General features: G+C 40.8%; 1 protein-coding gene across 2 annotated transcripts in view; it reads left to right on the top strand.

The window, feature by feature from the left end:
* Positions 1-121: 121 nt before the first annotated feature.
* The window catches only part of NOSTRIN (nitric oxide synthase trafficking), a 36,234-nt gene continuing 13,977 nt past the window's right edge, over positions 122-22,378 (top strand). Inside the window, exons 1-11 of one of the 2 annotated variants that reach the window (XM_075609157.1) lie at positions 125-311; positions 1,339-1,424; positions 1,790-1,873; positions 2,432-2,494; positions 3,414-3,495; positions 4,836-4,898; positions 7,286-7,384; positions 12,349-12,474; positions 21,477-21,575; positions 21,680-21,805; positions 21,942-22,050. In XM_075609157.1, the coding sequence (XP_075465272.1) occupies positions 270-311; positions 1,339-1,424; positions 1,790-1,873; positions 2,432-2,494; positions 3,414-3,495; positions 4,836-4,898; positions 7,286-7,384; positions 12,349-12,474; positions 21,477-21,575; positions 21,680-21,805; positions 21,942-22,050 (979 nt within the window). In that variant the 5' untranslated portion in view covers positions 125-269. Of the gene's footprint in view, positions 312-1,338; positions 1,425-1,789; positions 1,874-2,431; positions 2,495-3,413; positions 3,496-4,835; positions 4,899-7,285; positions 7,385-12,348; positions 12,475-21,476; positions 21,576-21,679; positions 21,806-21,941; positions 22,051-22,378 lie in introns of both variants that reach the window. The other variant, XM_075609158.1, reaches the window with a different exon arrangement.

Below are 22,378 nucleotides of genomic sequence, written 5' to 3'. Positions count from 1 at the left end.
CATCATTTCATTACGTTTAGTTGGTAATAAGTTACTGTTCACTTCCCAGAACACACATACAGTATGCAGCTGCCAGAAGGCAGAGGTAAAAGATCATTTTCTTATAGCTAGTCTGCAGGTTACACAGTGACTATGCTTCTGAAATATTTGTTATCGCCACTTGTTGATATATATTAAACCTCAGCAATCATGTGACTGGTGTGCAATTACTCCCACAATTCATTGCACCTTTTCTGCCTCACCTTCATTTTCTAATGGATATGTAGCAAATGTACCTTTTCAAAATGAAAGACCCTCTTACAGGTTCTACGGTAAGTAAGGCAATATTTGTTTTAGGATATTAATGGCTCTAACCTCATTGCAGGCAGGGGCAGGATTCAATTGAACTTGTTTGCTGCTTGCAAGGCATTGAATACCGTGTCATATGTATTTAATGTCTTCTGCAGTGTATTCTTGATTAAATTTAGCATATACTCTTACTTCACTGTTCAATTTCTATGATTATTAAGGATTTTAATTATGGTGTCATCTTACAAAAAATAACTATAAATTGACAATTAAATGGATTAATGCTCACAGCAATTAATTGTGAATATAAATACATTTTGTAAGTGTATGCATTTGTGAGTGAACTCCAGATCAAATTTACAGTGGGCAAGAATAATTTCCTATGCCTACATTTGTTTTTACAAGGTTGCTTTCAATAAAATGAAACCCTTAATTGTTGCTCTCTACTTACAATTGCATCACTACTTTATCTCCATAAGGATATATATATATATATATATATATATATATATATATATATATATATATATATATATATATATATATATTTGTGTCCCTTTCTATAATAAATGACTGTATTCCTTTTCTGTTTTAACATTTGTTTTACAATGGGAAAAATAACAGGCATTGCACAATTACAATGTTTTTGGGGTGTATTGCGGCTGTTTCTATTATTGCTACACTTACAGTACTGTAGCTTGTAGAATTGGTGCAAATACATATTTAAACATACAGTACTATAGTTTATTAGGTTGGTAAAGCTTAGATCATACAATGTAATTTATATCTGCTTTGTTTTCATTCCGTATCTGAATGTGTAACCAGTTACATTTATGAAATATTTCTATATATGGATTTGTTCATGTATTATTAATAACTAGAACAGAACATAATTTTATAACAAATTTATGATGCCTGCAAAAAAAAACAAAAAAACAATATATATATATATATATATATATATATATATATATATATATATATATATATACACGTACAGTATTTGTTTTTCAATGTGTATTTGTTTTTTTCCCCATCTTTTTTTGTCAGTATGAAAGAGTGTATCAAGACCTAAAGAATATTTCTAAAAATGGAGAGATTTTTTGTAAATCACTCATGTCTGTCCTACAGCAAAGGTGTGTATAACTATTTTATTATTTAGAAAACCTTATGTGTGAGATCACAAGTTAAAAACAAGCAATAATTGACAATACATGGAGGGCAAAATGACCTTGCAAATTATTAAGCCACAATTTACAGTTCTGTTGGACATGTTATCAAACTCCGGTGAAGAGTTTGCACGTCTCTAGTGAAGATGCATGGGGGTTATACATTAAAGTGCCGATCAGGGCACGATCGCACGGAAACTCCCCCAGACCTCAATGGGACTTTCCGTGTGATATTGACCTGATCGGCGCCATTGCCGATTAATTATTTGCTGCAATATTATTAACGTTAACACTTACCAACTCATGTAGTTGACATCTTGTTAATACTGCAGGTCTAACCTAGAAATGAATTATGCTAAAGGACTCGAAAAAGTAGCAAACAAACTGACGAAAGCATTGGACAACATGAAAAAAAAGTGAGTAAGAAAAACAAATTAAGCTTTTAGCTCCATTCAAAGGAATAGGGCTGAAAGTTTCCCTGACGAGGAGAAGAACATTTCATATTGAATATCGCCTTGGTGTATTATCTTCCCCCACTGAAGGTTCCTGATCTGCACTAAATTACCAATACCTTCAACTGTGAAAGCACACATACTAACCCTAAGAAGTTGAACAATGAAATCAAGTTGAAATGAAGGATGGATTCTCTTTTTTGTTTTTTCTTAAACAAATCTAATATAGGCCAGTACTCCCATGTAGTTAAAAAAGAGATGATGCACCTGTACAGTAGTTAATTTAAAATATTTATTTGTGTTTTAAGCCTTCTCACACAAAGCCTACAGGTCGATACTGCCAACAACCAGCAGCGTTTTAGGGCATCCCGACCTTTCATAAGGCTTGTGGTCCAATGACTGCCACTCCCCTTTACATGCCCCACTTTCTCATATGCTAAGGGATCTGACATCACCAGACTCGTATGGATTACATCCCCACGTTATTCTTTGTTCTTTTATTTTTGTGTATTTCACATTTAGTTGCATTAATAATGCATGGACATGCGCTTCTCAAGAAATGAGGACAACAGCCGAAGTGCACAAGTAAGTTTTGCCAAATAATATATTATTATTGGCATTCTGCAGAATAACTTCCCATGTTTCCTGCTTTCAGAGTAGCATTTGGGCTTATTCTGTGTAGGCAGAGTGAGAAAAAATCCACTCCACAATACGTAAGGAGGTAATGGTATTAAAGCCATGGTGGGATTCAGAAATTTTAGTAACTGGTTCTTTTCTTACCTTCAGCGGCGTCCTCGCGTCATCTTCCCCCTGCAACTCTTTCCCCTGTCCGGGCAGCGGCCACATGGCACCGCATTGCCATGACAACACAAAGCCGCGTTACGTCGTGATGCCGAGCGGCCATATTGAGAAGATTTGCAGGTGAAAGATGCTAGAGATGCTGGTAGACGCTGCCCGCTGCCCGGACAGGTGAGAGAATTAAGCACCGGTTCGGCGAACTTGTGAAATTTTAGGAACAGGTTTGCACGAACTGGTGCAAACCGTCTGAATCCCACCAGTGTATTAAAGTGATAATACACTTAGTGACAGACTACCTGAGAAATAAAAGGTAGTAGCCCAATTGTCTTAGATAATGGAGTTAAAAAAAGAACTAAAGTAAGTGTAATACATTCTGTGTATATACAAATCATTTCAAATAACTGCATGATTTCATTTAAACACAGTAGAATCTCGCACTGTTGGTTTTCTGATGAAGCCTTTCTGATCTTTTCAAAAGTAAGCCTTTCAAATATATTACATCATTACTCAAATATTTAGTATCAGAAACTTGTTCCACTAGATTTTAATAAACTCATAAACTTTGCAGGTTATTAATGTATATATTATTTTTTGTTGGTCCAATAAAAAGGAGCAAACGGTAGGTTATACCTACTCCATCATTTTTACATTTTAAAGCTTAATAAACATGAGTACAATTTGACACGTTTTGTACATTTTCCCCTAGAAATCTTGGCATGGCAATACAACTGGAAGCCATAAAGCCAACAAATCAAGTTTTAGAAGAGCAGGAGAAGAGGAAAAAAAAGGTAAGCACTTTATGGCATTGAATAAAGTGTAACAATTACGCATGTGCATATAGATCATTGTTAGCAGCACCAAACACATATAATTCTACATTGAAATCTCAAAGTCTAAAGGTCTTAGGTCTTGTGCACATGCTTCATCTCATTATAGTTTTATGACATGGTGTCATTTTATGAAAGAATCACATTTGGGATCTTCTCACATAAAATGATATGCTGCAGTATAATTCTCTGCTGGCTTGAACCGCAGACTTCCAACCATCAAATACCTGTCATATTTACAGAAAACTAGACAAAAAGTATTATCTTGTATCATTTACTGTTACTAATCTGCATAGCCTTGCCTAATATACTCTCCCCCCAATATAATACAGTAGAGTCTCGGTTATCCAATTTTCGGTTAATTGACACTCCGTTTTATCCGACATCTCCCCACCCCCTTCTCACTTACCAAGCTTACTGGCGGAAGCAGAAGAGGAGGACTGAAGACCACGGGAGCGGAACAGGAGGAAGACAGCTGGCAGCGGGAGAAGAGGACCATGTCAGCAGAAGAAAGAAGTTGAGGCAGCGAGTGGTGGTGGCGGAGGCGGAGGCGGTGGCTTGAAAAGACATGTAATTGGAGCAGGGTCAGAACAGCAAAGGGGAATGGCAGGGGAGTAACGTGATGTAACACCAGAAATTGACCGGCGTTCCTACCCTGCCGTTCTCCTGTGCTGCTCTGCTTTGATTACATGTCTTCTCCTGCCATCTCCTGCTGTCTTAACTTCTTCCCTCCGCTGACATGGTCCTCTTCTCCCACTGCCAGCTGTCTTCCTCCTGTTCCACTCCCGTGGTCTTCGGTCCTCCTGTTCTGCAGCTGCTGGTAAGCCTGGTAAGTGAAAAGGGGGGGAGGGGGGAGCGCAAATGTCGGATAATACTTTCTGTATTATCCGTCATGTTTGGTTATCTGACACGGTATTGGTCACATTTAGGTCGATAACCGAGACTCTACTGTAGAAGGCAACAGCTGTGGTGTTATCCTATGCAGAGGCCTCTCTCTACCCTTCACAAACAGTATAGTTGCAATGACCTTCAGCACAGGAAGAGAGAGTGGCTCAGTGAGTAAAGAAACTGACTGTAATATCATGTAGCAGGCGCCACTGCACCTATTAATACAACGCGATACCACTACGTCAATATTTATCCATTGAAACCAATGCTAACAAGTGTTATCTCTTTACCACACACAATAATTCCATTTTAAGCAGCGTTAACAGGAGTAATAACATTTGCTACATCTGTACATGCTGTATACTTGTAAAAAGAAAAACAATGTACAGTGCCTCTTTTTTTTTACACAAAAGCTAGATAATGATGTTGAGAAGATGACAAATTCTGTATTAAGCAACTGGCGCCAGCAGATAAAGGTATTTCATTGCTCGTTTCTCTGATTTATGTTTTTTGCCAATGATTTATGAGCTGTACCTTGTATATTTGTTTAAATACCTGTGTTTTTTTTCTTGAATATATGTTATACAGTATATGCTCATTTCTTGTAAGGGTTTCAACATTAATTAACAAAAAGATACAGTTTGGTTCACAGGCATATAACTGCAAATGGGGAAAATGATCAATTTTGATTCAGTTATTTGCATTTCGATCATATAATAATACTACTGCTATTAAAAATAAAAGATAATGTTCATTGAGAACCTACTGGGCAGAAGGAAGGAGTGACTCAGTGAGTAAAGACACAAACTCTGAGAACAACAGCACAAAGTTTAAAGCAGGAGTATCAGCTCCTTGTGCCCGTGCCTCAGCCACCAAAAAATAGATTGTAAGCTCTGCAGGGCAGAGATATGGGCCTGCAAATTTTTTCTGTACTATCCTATGTACACTAGCAGTGCTATAGAAGAAACACCCATTATTATTACTTACAAACAATAGTTCACTTCTTGGATGAATCATAAGTGAGACCAACCACTAATTTTGCCTTATCTGGATAGAAAGGTATGACCCCTATTCAGTTGGCTGTAAAGTTACCTTCTAGTGCTGGAAAAGTTCAGCTCCATTAATCTTTAGGCTGAGTCCATGCTGCCACAGACCGCGCAGAGGCGTCCGTGCGTAACTGCAGGAGGGAGTGCGCATTGCGCGAGGAATCAGTTAAAACTGATTTCTCAGCGCGACGGGAAGATCATGTGAGCGGTTTGCCAAATGAGTGCGAACCAGCTCCGTCACATCACTGACATGCCCCTAGACACGCCCCCCAATAGAGCATCTAGCATGTCCTAAAAAGGCACCCGCTTCCCGCGCGGGTGAAGGCAGCATGGACTCAGCCTTAGAATGTCCTCATTAGTCATGACGTACCTGGTATTATATGGCCACTGGCACGCCCGGGGCCATTGTAACATACCAGGTACGCCATGGACACTTGCTGGTTTGTTAGGGGTTGCTCCCCCCACTTCTGATTTTGGCATCTGGGGACCTGGTTGCATAATGTGACCACCTCTTGGACGATCACATGAAGCGTAAGTGCTAGAGTTCCGATGTTACACTGATGCCGCTAGAGAACCGGCACTGTAAAAGCTACAATGGATTGCACTAAAATCTTCTCTAGCTTCAGAGCATATTGATTATTGGCCGGCTACATTTGTTTGTACTGCATGCATGTGGAATTTTGATTAAAAAAATGATAATGATTAGATTAAGTGTGCAATACCTCTTTCAACAGTTTTCACTCTACTATTTTAATGCATGCTACTACAAGTTTATTTTATTACCTCAAGACAAATTAGCTGTCACATTTGATTAATTGAAATTAAAAAACTATCTTCTCTCCTAATGCATCTGAACCCCGTTATAGCGCAGTGCTTGGGGTCCAAATAATCTGATCGCTTATATGCGGATCGCGGAAAAAATATTTTTTACACAAACATTGCACCCCTCAGGGGTTCCGGAGTCGCTGGAGGGGAAAACTGTCTCTGCTGTCCGAGACCAGGTGGCACAGCGGCACCCCCACACAGGACTGACCCGGCATCAGCAGCAGCTGGCAGCTCTCTCCTCTCCCTGCTTCTGCCTCCAGCTTCCGGCTGATAAGGAGAGAGAGGAAAATCAGAGCCAGCTCCCTTAAAGAGACAGTTTGTCTGTGTGTGTGTGTGTGTGTGTGTGTGTGTGTGTGTTTATGTGTGTGTGTGTGTGTGTCTCTGTGTGTGTGTCTCTGTGTGTGTGTCTCTGTGTGCGTATGTGTGCCTGTGTCTGTGTGTGTGTGTGTGTGTGTGTGTGTGTGTGTGTGTGTGTATGGGGATGGGGGGTTAAAAACTGAACTGGAGGGATTAAATACATGAAGCTTTTCCTGGCTCTCTGACAGCACAGTGGGGGGTAGGATAAGACTGACAGAGATCCCCCTGAACAGAGAGCGTCAGAGCGATGCGTTGCCATGGTAACCAGCGGCAAATGACGCTGTAAGGTCACGTGACATCGCGTTACCATGGCATGACATGACCCCGCAACGTCATTTGACTCTGGAGCCAAGGAGAGGGGGGTGGGGGGGCAGGCAGCAAGCTGCCTGCCACCTGGCACATGACAAGCCTTGGTCACCTCAGCAAGGCACAGCGAGGCTAGAAAACGGCATTGTAGGAGATCTGCATATTATTGGGAGCCACACTCACATCGCGTTATAAGCGGATTCGCGTTGTAATGGATCGCGCTATAACGGAGTTGAGCTGTTTTTCTAACATTGTTTTTCGGTTTGTTTGGAACAGCGACTCTTTTAATAGGATTTGATTTCAATCACTTTAAGTGTTCTACTCTGCAGGTCAAGAAAAAATTAATGGATCATACCAAAAAACATGAAGCAACTTTCCATCTTGCGGAAAACACCAAACAATCTGTAACAGAAAAAGAGAAGCAGAAGGTGATGTATTATAAAAGTATAATGCAGAATAAAGCCCATTACTTATTATATATTTACTATATGCATAAATAATATAATAATTCACCCACGTTTAACAGACAGACTTCTAAGCATATTTTAGGTAGCTACCTATACAACCCATCCTGGGGACTATGGTCCATATTTACTGAGTTGTACCCACTAGAATGGGGTGTAAGCACAGGTGCTACTACCATATAAGCAGACTAAGCAGGTGCTTTGGGCCCCCACTGATTCAGGAAGCCCCATTTCTCTCCCATTCCAGATCCAGGGCGTGAAATAGTCACCTGCCATTGGACAAACTTTCCTCCTCAATCTGTGTCCTGCCCGCAGAGCAGCGGTTGGTCACTCTGACCTCTATTAATCAGACAGGACCGGCCAGTGACTCCCCAGAACATATCAGAGCAATGAAGCTTTGCTCAGCGAGCAGGACACAGAGTGAGCTGGAGGGAGAGGAATGGAACTTGCATGTCTCTGTCTTAATACGTCTCTGTGAATCTGTCAGCTTATCTGTGGATGTCTGTGTCTATATCTGTCACAGAAATATAAAGCAGTGTAAATATAAAATATAAAACACACATCAGCTATATCTTTTTTGCACATGTTACTATTTCTATTAGGAGATGCAAATTCTATCCTCCTATCAGACACGAGCGTGAGTCACAGATATATTACTCTATCCATTCCAAAGTTACCAAATGTATGCCACGCTCCTGTAAGAGGCAGAACATACTGTATCACTTTGCAATTCCTTTGTTAACTTATGTGAGTATATCCCTGGGTATGGTAAAAATTACTTCATTGCTTGTGTCAAATTCTTCATAAATATATTCTTCAACAGCACAAACCACATATAATATATAAGCCCATTTCAGAAGTTCATATGCATGTCAGACTGAACACAGGACATATTTCTAATATACATGCAAGGCAACCTTACCATGGGAAAAAGGTGCCCCTTCACAAATCATATGATTAATGGTAGTCAGTAAATGTGGAAGTCCATCACAAAAAGTTAGACAATTTAGTTCCATACTTTGACCATTCTTCAAAACTATGCTGCAATGAAATGGCCCACCAGTGTTTACCTTTATATAATCAGATAACTCTCTTCTTCAGTCAAAATTTCCAGCCGAGCTACTGTGTTACAGAGGTCCCCAATATGACGTCACATAATGGGGTAATCTGGTTATATAAAGGTAAGCACTTTTCATTGCATCATAGTTTTGAAGAAGGTTCGAACTTCAAGGTACTGTATGGACCCAAAACATCTAATATTTTGTGTTGGAATTCTACATTAACTGACTACCATTGATCCGCTGACTTAGGAAGATTGCCTTGTGATATGGTAAAGATCTCCTATGTGCAGTGTGACATGCCTAAGAACTCTTGAAATGTATTAATATTTTATGTGGTTAGTGCAACATGTGTTGCTATTCAGGGAGACATGAGCTTTCCAGTATTCTCAGTATGTCTGTCTACATATGTATTGTAAGAGATGTGTGCAGAGGTATATTTAATAGAGACCGATTAGGGTGAAATGAAATCTTGGCTTTATTGCGCCTGTTCCTTTAACAAGGCAAAATATACAAAATAAAGGCCTACTCCACTTTGGAGAATAACTAAACCTTTACTCCGGCTCTTTCTAACTGAGTAGCTAGCTAAGCTGGTTATCACCCCAAACATATATATATATATATATATATATATATATTGTATTGTATGTCTTTATTTATATAGCGCCATTAATGTACATAGCGCATATATATATATATATTTATATATATATATACACACACACACACACACACACACACACACACACACACACACACACACACACACACACACACACACACACACACACACACACACACACACACACACACACAACAGTCCCTCTAGGGAAACTCTCCTCACGACCCCGCATGAGGAGCATAATTATGCACCACCAATAATTGTGCCGGCCCACAGAATTACAAGACACATAAAATACAATGCATACAATACATTAAAATTTTTGGCATTACTGGTTCCTCCAATCCAAGAGAACATTTCGCCCGGTTGCAGTACAGTGCCTGCTGTATGTACTTCCCGCCTCAACATGCAGAACATATCCTGCTGTAATCTACATTTACAATTTCCAGCACTGCCCCTGCCGTGTCAATAGTAGTGATCAGGGTCTGGCTTCCGTACAAGCTTACCCTCCTTATCAGGCACTGTCACTGAGTAGCACCTCTTCTTGCCGTACTCACTAACATATTCCACCCTATCCAGGTGAATATTACATCCCACCTGCCAGACCTTAACCAGGTATTCCGCACGACACTCCTTGAGGTATTGTACTTAGGAGCCATGTATTCTACAACTGTCGCCCATACCCACTCATCCCTATGAGCTTCTGCGGTTCTCATGAGCACTTAAAGGAGATAAGGGTAGTCATACCCCGTTGGACTAGAACTCTCTCTGCATGGCTACTTTTCATGAGATTCTGCCCACACGTCCTGCCTATCAACACCCAGAATAGTGGTCCCTCCCATGGGAAGCATAAAAATCCTCCTCCTTCTCTGGTTGCATAAACAGCCCCTGGTCATTATCTTGGCTACGCTTCCTTGTAACCTCTGCCTCCTGCTCTGGGGTAAATTTGCAGTTCTCCCACCAGTAATCTACCAGATCGCCCCTCTCCAGGTCAAAGCGCGTCCTGTCTAAATGTGGCACATAACCCCATCAACATAGGATCCCACCACTGGTACACAGCTTCGGAAGAAACATACATATTATATATATTTCCAACATTACACTTGGGTGCCACGGTTATGGTGGGTGATTGTGGCTAGGGGACGATATATGTTACTTAGGGCAGGGGTCTCTGGGGACGGTAACCGCTTCATCTTTATATATATTTATATATATATATATATATATATCTGTTTTTGTGTGCCTACGTATGTATGTCTGGGTGTGTGTGTGTATGTATGTCTGTGTGTGTCTGACTATATATTTCTGTGCATTTTTGTATGTATTTAAAACCAGAGACAGAACATGAAACAGAGACAGAGCTCAGTGCACATTCAGTGAAACCTATACACGGTACAGTGCCTAAATATATATGTATAGATATCTAATAAATAAAATGGTCTTTTAGTTTAACATTTTGGCCAAAGTGTTGTAAGCCCCTGAGCCACTACACGGCAGACCACATCTCAAGGGTCCCTAACACTAATATAAATTCTTAATAACCTGTGCATTACCAGTAAGAATGATTTATAATAAATCTGTCAAAATTAGTTGCATAGTTCTAAGTCTGATTGAAGTTTTTATTAACCTGTACATTACCAGGAAAAGCACTCTGTATTAGATTTTTCACAATCATACTGCAAGCAGGCAAGTTCCCCTGAGAGTGGGAGATGCTATGGAGTGAGCTTTTAACCATTTAAATGTGGGAGGGGGTGACCTTCACCAAGATAGGAAGAGCCACCTTCCAATCAGCTAAGACCAGCTGAACAAGATTTGTAAAACATACAGGACACCTGCAAGCTCATATTAAACTCCCAAAATAACCACAACATATATATAAGCATATAGGTGTCACAGAGGAGTGCTACTGAGCATGGCGATATATAATTAAAACCAGAGACAGAACATGAAACACAGAAAGAGCTCAGTGCACATCCAGTGAAACCTATACACGGTACAGTGCCTAAATATATATGTATAGAAATCTATTAAATAATAGCTGTTCTTTTAAACAGGTGACATTGACACTTGATTTAGGATTGTATTAGGTATTCTGGTGCTACTTGTGCCAGTTTAGCCATAGAGAGTTTTCGATATGAAACCTCCATAAGGGGATCCGTCTGGTAGGGAATTTAAAGAACCAGTTGGGAGACTAAAATGATCCTGAAATAAGTGTCAGAGGGATTGTCTGATGGAAGCAGCGCAGGGTGATGGTGCATTGTGTGGTGAGCGAAGGGCTCCCCAAAAATGTTTAACTTAGGGCCTCCAAAAACCAAGAGCTGGCCCTTGAAATAAGATGCCGTATGACTTAAAAGTGCTTGGTAAATCTGCGCCTATGTATCAAGCTACTGACATTTGTGTCTGAATTCATGGCAAGAACATTCTTTGGAGCGAAATGTAATGTAAACATTTTTAAAAATTTAAAGAAAAGTTAATTCACATGTTTTTTTTTTAAAATATGATGCTGATCATGCTATGATATGAAATTGTCTGGCATATCCCATTTTGGTAATGTAAAAAGTAAGTCCTCCTGTAATATACATCTACCCATAAAAATGCAGCTAGACATTGAATATTTTTTAATCAATTTAAGGGCAAAACAGCCATTTACAATGACTAACACACAGCCCCTTTATGTACTGGATTCTAGAACTCATGAAACATTAAAAGTGCAATCCCTCCTTGGCTCAAAGTGGGCTCATACATATTTAAGGGGTCTCATCTGGGTAATTGATATTTTTATTATTACCCATATCTGGCACCTACAAGTTCTGTATAAGTATTTGTAATAATTTTTTTAAGTTAGTCTTGAGAGGGGTTTGATTTCTTCTAGATGCTCCCTTGTGTGATGTCACAGTGTTATCAGCAACTGCTTGTATGGCCAAAGTGACCCCTGTCCACCTCCCCTTATCTTTATTGGCTCTCTGATAAGGACAGGGTGGGATAGAGATAAAGAAAACACTTGGTTGACAAACACTTCCCCATTCGGAGGCCAATTAGAAATGTAACTGGCTGACTATGAGGGATTGAACCTTTAACATGAGAGTAGTAATTCCACATACTATACCATGGAAGAGAGGTTTCTTCGTTATCAAATGAATAATTAACATTAATTAACACCTACTTTAAGCACACAGAAAGGAGGTACTGTAGCTGGATATATTATTTCATTAGATTTTTAATAAAAAAATTGTTCATTTAACTTCCAGCTCCTAAATAAACTGAAAAAATCAGCAGAGACATTGACAAAAACAGATGAAGAATATTATCAAGAAAATATCGCTGGCCAGGCAGTAAGGCTGAAATGGGAAAGTCTATTGGAAAACTGTTATCAGGCAAGTATATATATATATTTGCCATTTTTTTATTGTTATGTAATAGATATTGATAATGAGATCAAAAAATTGATTTGAATAACATTTGCATTTGGTGGGGGGTTATGTAACCTTTACAGTGGACTTTGGTGTCACCTTCGGTCATGTGATCATTGTATTGTATTGTATGTCTTTATTTGTATAGCGCCATTAATGTGCATAGCGCTTCAGACTTGTAATACACGGGGTCATCAAATAAGTAACAGATAATATAAATAACAGCTCATGGGCATAAGTGCTTCATAAAAGTAACATTAAGGAAGAGGAGTCCCTGCTCCGAGGAGCTTACAATCAAATTATTCCAGGAGTGATCGCACGACTGCCACTGGTGACCAGATCGCAGATCCAGTAGTTTTTTTTTAACCTTCTGAAAAGACATCACACCATATTCCTACAGCCCCTCCCCAACCCCCCTTTTCCAAAAAAATCCTTTTCCAAAACTTCCAAGAATCTTTCCAATGGGAAAATCTCCCTCAATACATCGCCGCACACGAGATATAACAACATGGAAGATAGAATGAGATGAAACTGGAATTTTAGTCTGATGATGTCACAGTCCTCACTTAGGGGAGATAATCTTTAAAAGTAAAAGTGTTTTTAAGTCAGTCAGAGGAAAAAGTTAAGTTTTGGTTAATAGTCACTCATATGTTTGGTACTAATGTATCTGAGTGTGGTACAGCATCTGATGTACTGTAAGATTTGAAATTACCATGTAATATTGACATCCAAGATTATCTGCCAAAGTGTTTTCGGAATTTTATCCTTTTCATCTGTCCTAGTCAAATTCAGAGGTGGACAAAATAATAGAATACTTAGGAGCCAGATATAATTCTTAGGAGCCAGCGTTTTGTTAGACGCGGGTGAAGGGGAAGTGGTATGTGTTCACGGTACCACCCTCCTGTCAGCGGTTCTGTGTCACTGTGAGTGAATCAGTGTGTATCTGTGACACACTAACACACACACAGACTACCTCACCAACAGACTCTACTGTATCTCTCTCACACCAACTCTCCTGACTCTCCTGACTCTCTCCCACACAGAATCTACCGACTCTCTTTTTCACACAGACTCTACTGACTCTCTCTCTCTCTCTCTCTTTCACACACTCTATACCGACTCTCTCTCTTTCACACACAGACTCTATTGACTCTCTTTCACACACTCTACTGACTCTCTCTATTTCACACACCCTACTGACTCTCTCTCTTTCACACACAGACTCTATTGACTCGCTCTCTCTTTCACACACTCTACTAACGCTCTCTCTCTCTCTCTCTCTCTCTCTCTCTCTCTCTCTCTCTCTCTCTCTCTCTCTCTCTCTCTCACACACACACACAGACAATAATGACATTTACACATGCTTTGTCTCTCAAACGGACTCTCTCTCTCTCACACAGATTCACCCCCTCCTCCTGTGTGCATTGAGAGTAGGGATGGGCTCTGACTAGCTCTGACTAGCTCCACCCCCAGCCCTCCAACTAGCTTGGGACGCAGCCCTCATACGACCTCTGCCTCCTGCTCTCCGATGATCTGATTCCCTCCATTCTCCTCAGTGACTGTTGCTGCCAGCCCCAGTGCGCCAGACCCAGCTGTCATGTTGCTCGGGAGCACTGTTGCCGGTCACAGTGGTGATTGACAGGTCAGTCATCACCACACAACATAAACGGCAGGGGGGAATTTTAGCCACATATAGAGTATCTGCCAATATTCTACAATACTCTGGATGGAAAAGGCTTTTCCTTATAGTGTATTTAGTGCATATTGACTTTTCTCTATGTAGCTGTTTAACAAATTAAAGTTATGCAAAGGTTTGTTTCATGTTGCGTAACTGTCATGGCAATGTCAATGCCTGTAAAGTGGATGAACCTGGTTTGAATCCCAGTGCCAGCATCTCATTGTGAACTTGGATAAGTCTCCTAGTTTCCCGCAGGCACAAAAATTAGATTGTAAGCTCTACTGGGCAGGGACTCATTGTACCTATAACATTCTTGTACTCCTCCATTTACACAGTCAGCGTTAGATAGCAAAACAATATTATTAAAAAATACGGTAACATATGGATTACAAAATGTAAAGTAAGGTTATCAAATCTCATTTTGAGTTCATTTTCAGCATACTGTAGATCAGTTTTACTAGATGAGGACAAGAGCGAACTCTAGTTCTATAGTCTTAAACAGAAAGAAGGGGAAAAGGTGTCCGAGTTTATTCAACGATACAGTTAGTTTTATGGACCCTACGTTCCCAAGATATAATTCCAGCCTCCGAAGTTGATGAATATCGCAGAAAACAGTACTTAAGGGGATCTATACCCATCCATCATATAGCTACCATGATCCGGTGTTCCCTGCTACAAGGAAGTTCTCCTACCTTGGAGGGGCTATTGGGCCTGGTGAAAGGGCATGAGACCCATACACGTTTACACCCCCCCAAGAAACCTAAAGATTCCCGCAAGGGAGAGACCAAAGGGGCTTCGTCCCAGAAGCCGTCTGATACGGAAAGTGCAGAGGATAAGCCTCCTTCAGTGGCACCTGTCTCCGCCTCCAGGGTGCCCCGGAATCCGGTCACTACAGCTAGCGCTGGTGCAACCCGGTGTTCACACCGTTACACTTGCAACAAAGAGGGTCACCTGGCAAAGGACTGCAATCAGTCAAACCCCTTCACCACTACAGCCAGGTCCTACGTCAATCGCATGAAAGAACTCCTGACTAGTTCTACTAAGACCCCTCCCCCCAGCGATTCCGAACCAGGGTGGTCTCTGGAGGCATATAGTGGAGTGGGCCCTACGGCAATAGTGAGAGTATCAATCGAAGGGATATACGTCTCCGCGTATTACTAGACTAGTAGTCCTGCAGTCCCTACGCCTCACCCGTCGTGGTGGTGAGGAAGAAGAAAGGCTCTGTATGCCTATGTGTGGATTATCGCACCCTGAACAGTCGCACAGTTCCGGACCAATTCACTCTGCCCCGGATAGAGGAGATCCTCAGTGCCCTGTTGGGCAGCCAATGGTTCAGGGTGCTGGATCTGCAGTCTGGGTACAACCAGGTACCCCTGGGCTCCGAAGACCAGGAGAAGACTCTCTGAAGTACAAGCTGGGCCCCCTGAATGTGGTAGCTGACGCTCAATCCAGAGGACCCAGACTGAACCCAGTCTCTGACGACGGAGGGTAGGAAGAGATTCCCAGGCCTGGGATTCGGGCTATGTGTTCCACATCCGTCGTACTAGATGGAAACATATCGTTCTCTGTGCTTCGAGTGGCAGGTTCACTGGGCTATCAATCCGGAGCACTTACTGTCGTCCTGAGGGCATGTCCGTAACTCCAGACACTGTAATAAGATGGCAAGAACTCATCCATCAACAAATGCGAGATCCAGTGGCTAGAGCTGTACATCAGCCTATTCACAACCCGGAATCTCTCGGTGAAACTTGCTCCACCGGACACAGTCGCTATTCTTATGCGAGAATGGGATAAGTTCCAGATCGATAATAGTCTACTCTACCGGATGGTTCCGTACCACAACCATCCCGATAGAAACAACTGGTTCTACCCAGGAACCTACAGAATATGGTTCTACGATCCCTACACGATGACCATGGACATCTGGAAGTGGACAAGACCTTCGGTCTAATACGAGACCGTTTCTTCTGGCCCAAGATGAGGGAATTGGTGGAATATCATTGCCGCAAATGCTTGCTGTATATCCAGCGGTATACCCTGCCTACCAGAGCAGGCCCAATGGCCCATCTGAGGAGCACGGGTCCTATGGATCTCGTTTCTATGGATTTCCTGTGAAGGCCCTCACGGTGGCTAAGGTCCTATGGAGAGGTACACTACGGGCTACCAAACCGCATACACTCGGATCAAGTGCAGGACTTGAAAGCAAGCTCGCCGAGAGTTGCTGAAGCTGCTAAATATCGAAAAATCCAGAACAACTCCGATTCATCCTGAGGGAGCTGAGGGAGCTGCTCTACTGGAATGGTTCAACCGGACCCTACTGGATATGTTGGGCACTCTAAAGGACTCCAAGAAGGCAGGATGGAGCAAGCAGGTGGAGCTTTTTGTGCATGCTTATAATTGCCCCAGGTACGAGCTCACCAACTATTCACCTTACTTCATAATGTTTAACTGAGAAGCCCGGTTGCCGGGTCTGAGGAAGGGACACATTAGTCCTGAAACGTTATCTGTACTAAAGCTCTGATGCTGTGAACACTTATTGAAGTTTTTCAAAACTCAAATCAAGTCTCCTGTGTGCTCCTCCTTTCCTTCATGTTTGGAGTCTCCAATACCACATACTACCAGTATGTACAACGGCTGAAGGACAACCTCCAGTGAGCGCATCATTTGGTGGAAGAAGCCACCGCCAAGCTAAACAAGAACAACAAGTGGAGGTACAATTGATAGGTATGATATTGGGAGCTTCAGTCTGGAGACAAGGTTCTTCTATGAAATCTGGGAATACCGAGGAAGCATAAGCTCGTTGACGTTGGAGAGAAGTTCCCTTTGAGGTGGAATCCCAGATGCCTGGCCTCCCTGTTTACCACATGAAGGATACCAAAGGCAGGGTAATTGTCTGGCATCGCAATCACCTATTACCCATTCCTCAAGTGGGGGAACGTGAAGTTGAACCTTCAACTGCAAGTCAAGAAGAAGAGTCGAATGGTATACTGGATCTGTCCTCTGAGGAAATGCAGGATCCCCTAGGAGGGATGTCTTTAAACACCCACAAAGGATCAGGCAGTGGCTCTGGAAATCCGGAACCATTCACAGTTGAAGCAGCCAATCGTTCTCTGGACCCAAATAGTCCTATCTTCACCCAAAAGGGTGTTAATCACATTCACTCTATGAGAGGATCAGGGCCTCAAGCCGATGGTAGCCTCTATGACCACGAAGAATTCGAAGAAGTAGAAGAAATACGTCGGAGCCAAAGACCGAGACGTACGCCAATGAGGGTAGCTTACGATTCATTAGAGGCACCCCACTATGAATCTCAGTAGTCGTCTCGGTGCAAGTTAGCTAGCTTTCATAATGATAATTCTGACAGAAGTGTTAAATGCCATTTAAGTATGTACATGTTATACTGTTATTTTTCTTTATATAAAAGTTAGGAAATTTATTTTTACTATATAATACGTTGTATGTTTTCTCAAGCGGGGACATTGAATTCTCCACCAGGGGGAGGATGTAGCTGATTCCCCCCCTACCCTGCCTCCGGTGCGGGGAATTGCTCAATGCGATTGGGGAGAAGTGGCAGTGGCCATTTTGTGTCCGGCGCGCTTGCGGCCGGAGCGGCGGCCAACTTGGAGGAGTGAAAAATGCAACCAACGACTACAAGTCCCAGAAGATCTTGCCTAAAAAGGTGCGAGCGGCCATTTTTGGTCTCAGGACTCTTCCGCGGGACCAGTAAGGTGACCAATAGACACGAGGGAGCTGGAGGAAGAGAAGGTAGAGTCCAGGGAGCAGTAGCTTCCTATACTAGGCTAGATCTTGCCCCTTAGGCCCCAGATAGCCCCTGTAATTCTAGTTGGGTATTGCAGGGACTGCCATACTGCAGGTATCACCCCTTATGTTATAGACTGCAGGGTTGAGAGACTTTGTGTAAGACACTCCAGCTGGAGCTCGCACTGCATGGAGGCCAGGATCCTTAGGTGAAAGGGGATTGCTGTATGAGACCCCTCTGCTTGAGACCTGCCTCAGCTAAGACTGCAAACTGCCCCTGGTGTACAGGAGTACCCAGGCAGATATCACACGTGCATCAATGGTTCATAAGGGGGGGTGGTAGCGCTACCTCACATTTGGGTGGGATTGCTCTGCGGACATCAGGGTTTCAGGTGCCCTGGGCACCCCCAGTACTTTGGGGGCACCACCTTTACATATTGTGTATAGTGCATTGTATTGTTATGTTGGTGCAATTTATTGTGTATGAGTAAAGTGTTTTTATATACATTGGTTGTGTTATTATTATGAGTATTGTTTCCTATAAGGGGCCAATCCCACCTACGCTGGGATCCTCATAGGTGTAGGTGCTGCACCGAGAGAGATTGCATCCTAGGCTCCCCAGGAGCGTAGGCTTTGGCTTCCTGTAAGCCTCACAGTTACAGCAGCACGCGTGATCGTCCGCTGTTTCCCTTAGGCATAGGGGAAAGGGTGTTACATGTAAGTTTGAAGGAGGGGTCAACGGAGCTGAACCGTGTTGATTTCAGCTCCGGGGTCCCCCTGCTTCCCAAAATTCTTACGTCAGAAGGGGGCGCCGGTAGCAGCTTCAACTTGGTTAATTGTTGATATTGAAATGGTGGCTTAAATGTCCAGCGTCACATAAGCCATGACATCATCCCTGATGTTTTCCTATTGGCCTGTGTGACCGTGGGTTTTTAAGCTGTTGAGAGATATTGGCACCTTCCACAAAAGTACAGTATCTCAGGAAGCTGGGCTTCCCTGGAGCTAAAATCAAAGCGGTTCAGCTCCAGAGACCCTCTGCTTCAATCTTATTAAAAAGAACAAAAAAACACATGTTGCTTGGACTGCGGCTTTAAGACCTACCTTTTTAGTTAGATCTCCTTCTAGCTGCTGATTTCTTAAAATGACAGCATGATACCCTGTACATGAAGTGGTAGCAATTGTGAGAATACTGTGGTGTGTGTTTATTCTGGTCACAAGGTATGAGGCAGAATGTAATCCCTTTCCTAACCCTGTGACAGATTGCTAAACAATGTGCAGGACTCATATAGCAGCATACTAGTTGAAATTCAGTAAGGATCTTGTGTTATTTGATTCATTTCTTTGAATTGATCTCTAAGTATTCAAGAACGTAAATCTATCTTGTTTTGACGGATCCTATTACTGTCATAGTCAATAATGTTTCACAACCTGAAAAGCATTTAAACAAAAGATATATTTTTAGAAATGAGTAATTAAAAAAAATGCAATGGACTGAAGCTAAGTGTGGTCTGATCCAAAAGAATAAGAATTGCAGTTTAAAATATTGCAGAATATGCACTTTAGGTTTTTTATGTTAAGGTATTAGGTACTTAAGTATTACATACAGTATATTTATATCTGAAATTTTTATTGCTTTTGTGGTTTTCAGTATTGATTATTATTATTATTATTATTATTATTATTAATAATAATAATAACCACCTCCTCACAATAATCTTTTTTTGTGGAAAATGGTTGCGTTATTACAGCAAAATGAAAGGAATTTATTATTTACAATTATTGTTTTTTTTATTTCTCAACTAACAATATGGTGTGGACAGCACTCGCCAATCAGTTCTCAATGAGAGTGTGCAAGTAGCAACGAATAGTCACCATCACCATGATTATACTGTATATGATACAATATACCCCTTTAGTGGATGTTTTTGCACCGATTGCTGGAAAGTACTAAATCGCGCAATGTTGTAACTCGCTTTGTCTGCTGTACAGTAACTGTTTGAAAGGTGACCGCAGCCCTCCGGGTAGGTTACACATGTTCTGACTGGGCAATTTCATTGGTGGTTTGGTTTTTAAAAAATGGGGATTTGGTTCATGATTTTAAAACAAATTAGGGGGAAAGCTAAAATGTCTTGGAAAATTGGTCACATTTGTTTAACCTTTTGGCAAACGTATGCTGTTTTTTATAGTAAATAAAAATATCACTTGTGAGCACGTCTAAGAAAAGGACTGCAACCCTGCTTTTCACCCATATATTTTTGAATACAGTGCTTTCACTACAGCCAGGGATTCTGGGAAATGACATGCAAAGGAGCACTGTATGCTAGGAGATAATGGTAAATATCAGGGTTGCAGACCTGTCTGAGATATGTTAATGTGCTCACAAGTGATATTTTTATTTGCTGTGCACTGTACGGTGGAGAGATTTTCACACTTTTTTACCCACCAAAACTTATTTAATGTATTTTTTTAATAAAAATGTTAATCATTTCATTTAAAAGGAATCAACGGATGAGCCTTTCTGGGGTTTTGGCTCATATTTTGTTCGTATTCGGAAAAATAATCACACTGCTGGATCGAATGGAATTCACAAATCCACAAAGTGTACTGTAATTCAGGACCAAAAATAAATGAAAGGCCAACACATCAGTAGTACAAAAAAAGATGTGTTATTTCATTGTATGTATGTATAGTAATTAAAAAGCTGAAAGATACTTTACATACCTGAAGTACACTGACCACCATTCATAGTTGGAAATCTTATTTTTCAACTAAAATACCAAGAGCAAACTCACCAAATTAGGTGCTTGTCTCAGTGGGACTGCTTCTTAAAACATGAACTAGACATAGTCCAATCCTGATATTTGTAGTGACGCTGAAATAAAAAGTCTTCAAAGTTACATGCCAGGTATAAACACAAACCACATTTATTTCCAATCTATGTCACAGCACACATTCTTATTTGTTGTTCAGTCTGTGTTTATTGTGCCTATACTGTGATGTAAATAAAAATCCATTCTTGGATGTCAATTTTGGCAGAACATAACACTGCTTATTGACCTAAAATTGTGAATTGGAATATAATATTGAAATATAAAATAAAAATCTGCTTGTAAAGATTTGTCAGTGGAACAACTAATGCTAAATATGTGTGTTTTACTCATTAGAAGGCATTCTCACTCATTTTTAGCATCAGCCAACTCATGGTTGTAATAACATCATACTTTTTATAGTCTGAAAAACACAAATCCCTCTCATTTAAAGCAATTAACCTTATCAGCTATGATATACTAGGTCCACGATAAACTGTACTGTATATTACATTTTCAGTACCTTTAACAACATAATCAGTCTAAAATAAGGCTTTAAGCAAGAGACTTAAGTATGTGTGCTGTAGATTTGTATTTCTTAAAATGTTCAACATATAAAAGGCTGAAATCTTTCTACAGCCCCAAATTATAGTAAATATTTGATGTTAACCAATGGTTTTGCTTGTTTGATGTTGTATTTACTTTTCCATACTATATTCAAGAGTATTCAAGAGCTGGAAAAAGAAAGAATACAACTCCTTTCTCATATTCTTACACGATATAACCAGCACGTTTCAAACTTTGGACAAACACTGAACACAGTAAGTGATGTTTTTAGTCTAGTAGCAATTGTCAATAATCTTGATTAAATTAAAAAAGTTTGACTTTAATACATTTCTGAACATTTTACTTCTGTATTTTGTAGTGTCAGAGCCAAATTGACCAGGCTATTAAAAACATTGATGTTGAAAAAGATATTCAGACATTCATGGAAGAAACAACTATTTTTTCTGAAGACAACAAATCAGAATTTCTGCTGCTGGATTACTATGTACGTTCCATACATTGTAAAAAGACAGTTTTGTTCTAGAATTTAAAATGTCAATATATAAAAATATATGTTTAGTTTTAAAGAACCAACATTAAAAAAAGGTCACCGCCATATTTGCTTTACATTTTTCAAATAGGAGGAAGATGGCTCCAGTGTAATGGATGAAGTCAGAAGAATAGCTTCCATGAAAATTAAGGTGGAAAGGCTTCAATGTGACATACAGAAAGCATCACGAGACAAGGATGGTGAGATTAAGCCCATTCATTGATTGTACTGATCCTGAAATGAATTTGTCAACATAAAATTAGCTGACATGACTTAACTTTGCTAACCTCTAGGCATATTGTACATATGAGAATTGAGGTTGATAATGTGTAATATATGTTTGATGTCGATCAGCTGCAAAAGTTGTACGATTTCCTCAGATGCTATTCTAGGATATGTATGTAAACAGTATGTAGACAACTTTGAAATATATCTAACCCTATTCTACAGCACAGCTCTTTACTTGCGGCCCATAGGCCAAATACAGCCTCCCAAGGCCCTTGGACTGCCTACCACTGCTAATTGTAC

Source organism: Ascaphus truei, chromosome 7 (assembly GCF_040206685.1).
Source record: "Ascaphus truei isolate aAscTru1 chromosome 7, aAscTru1.hap1, whole genome shotgun sequence".
NCBI classification, from domain to species: Eukaryota; Metazoa; Chordata; class Amphibia; order Anura; family Ascaphidae; genus Ascaphus; species Ascaphus truei.
This window is presented reverse-complemented; position numbering and strand designations above follow the sequence as displayed.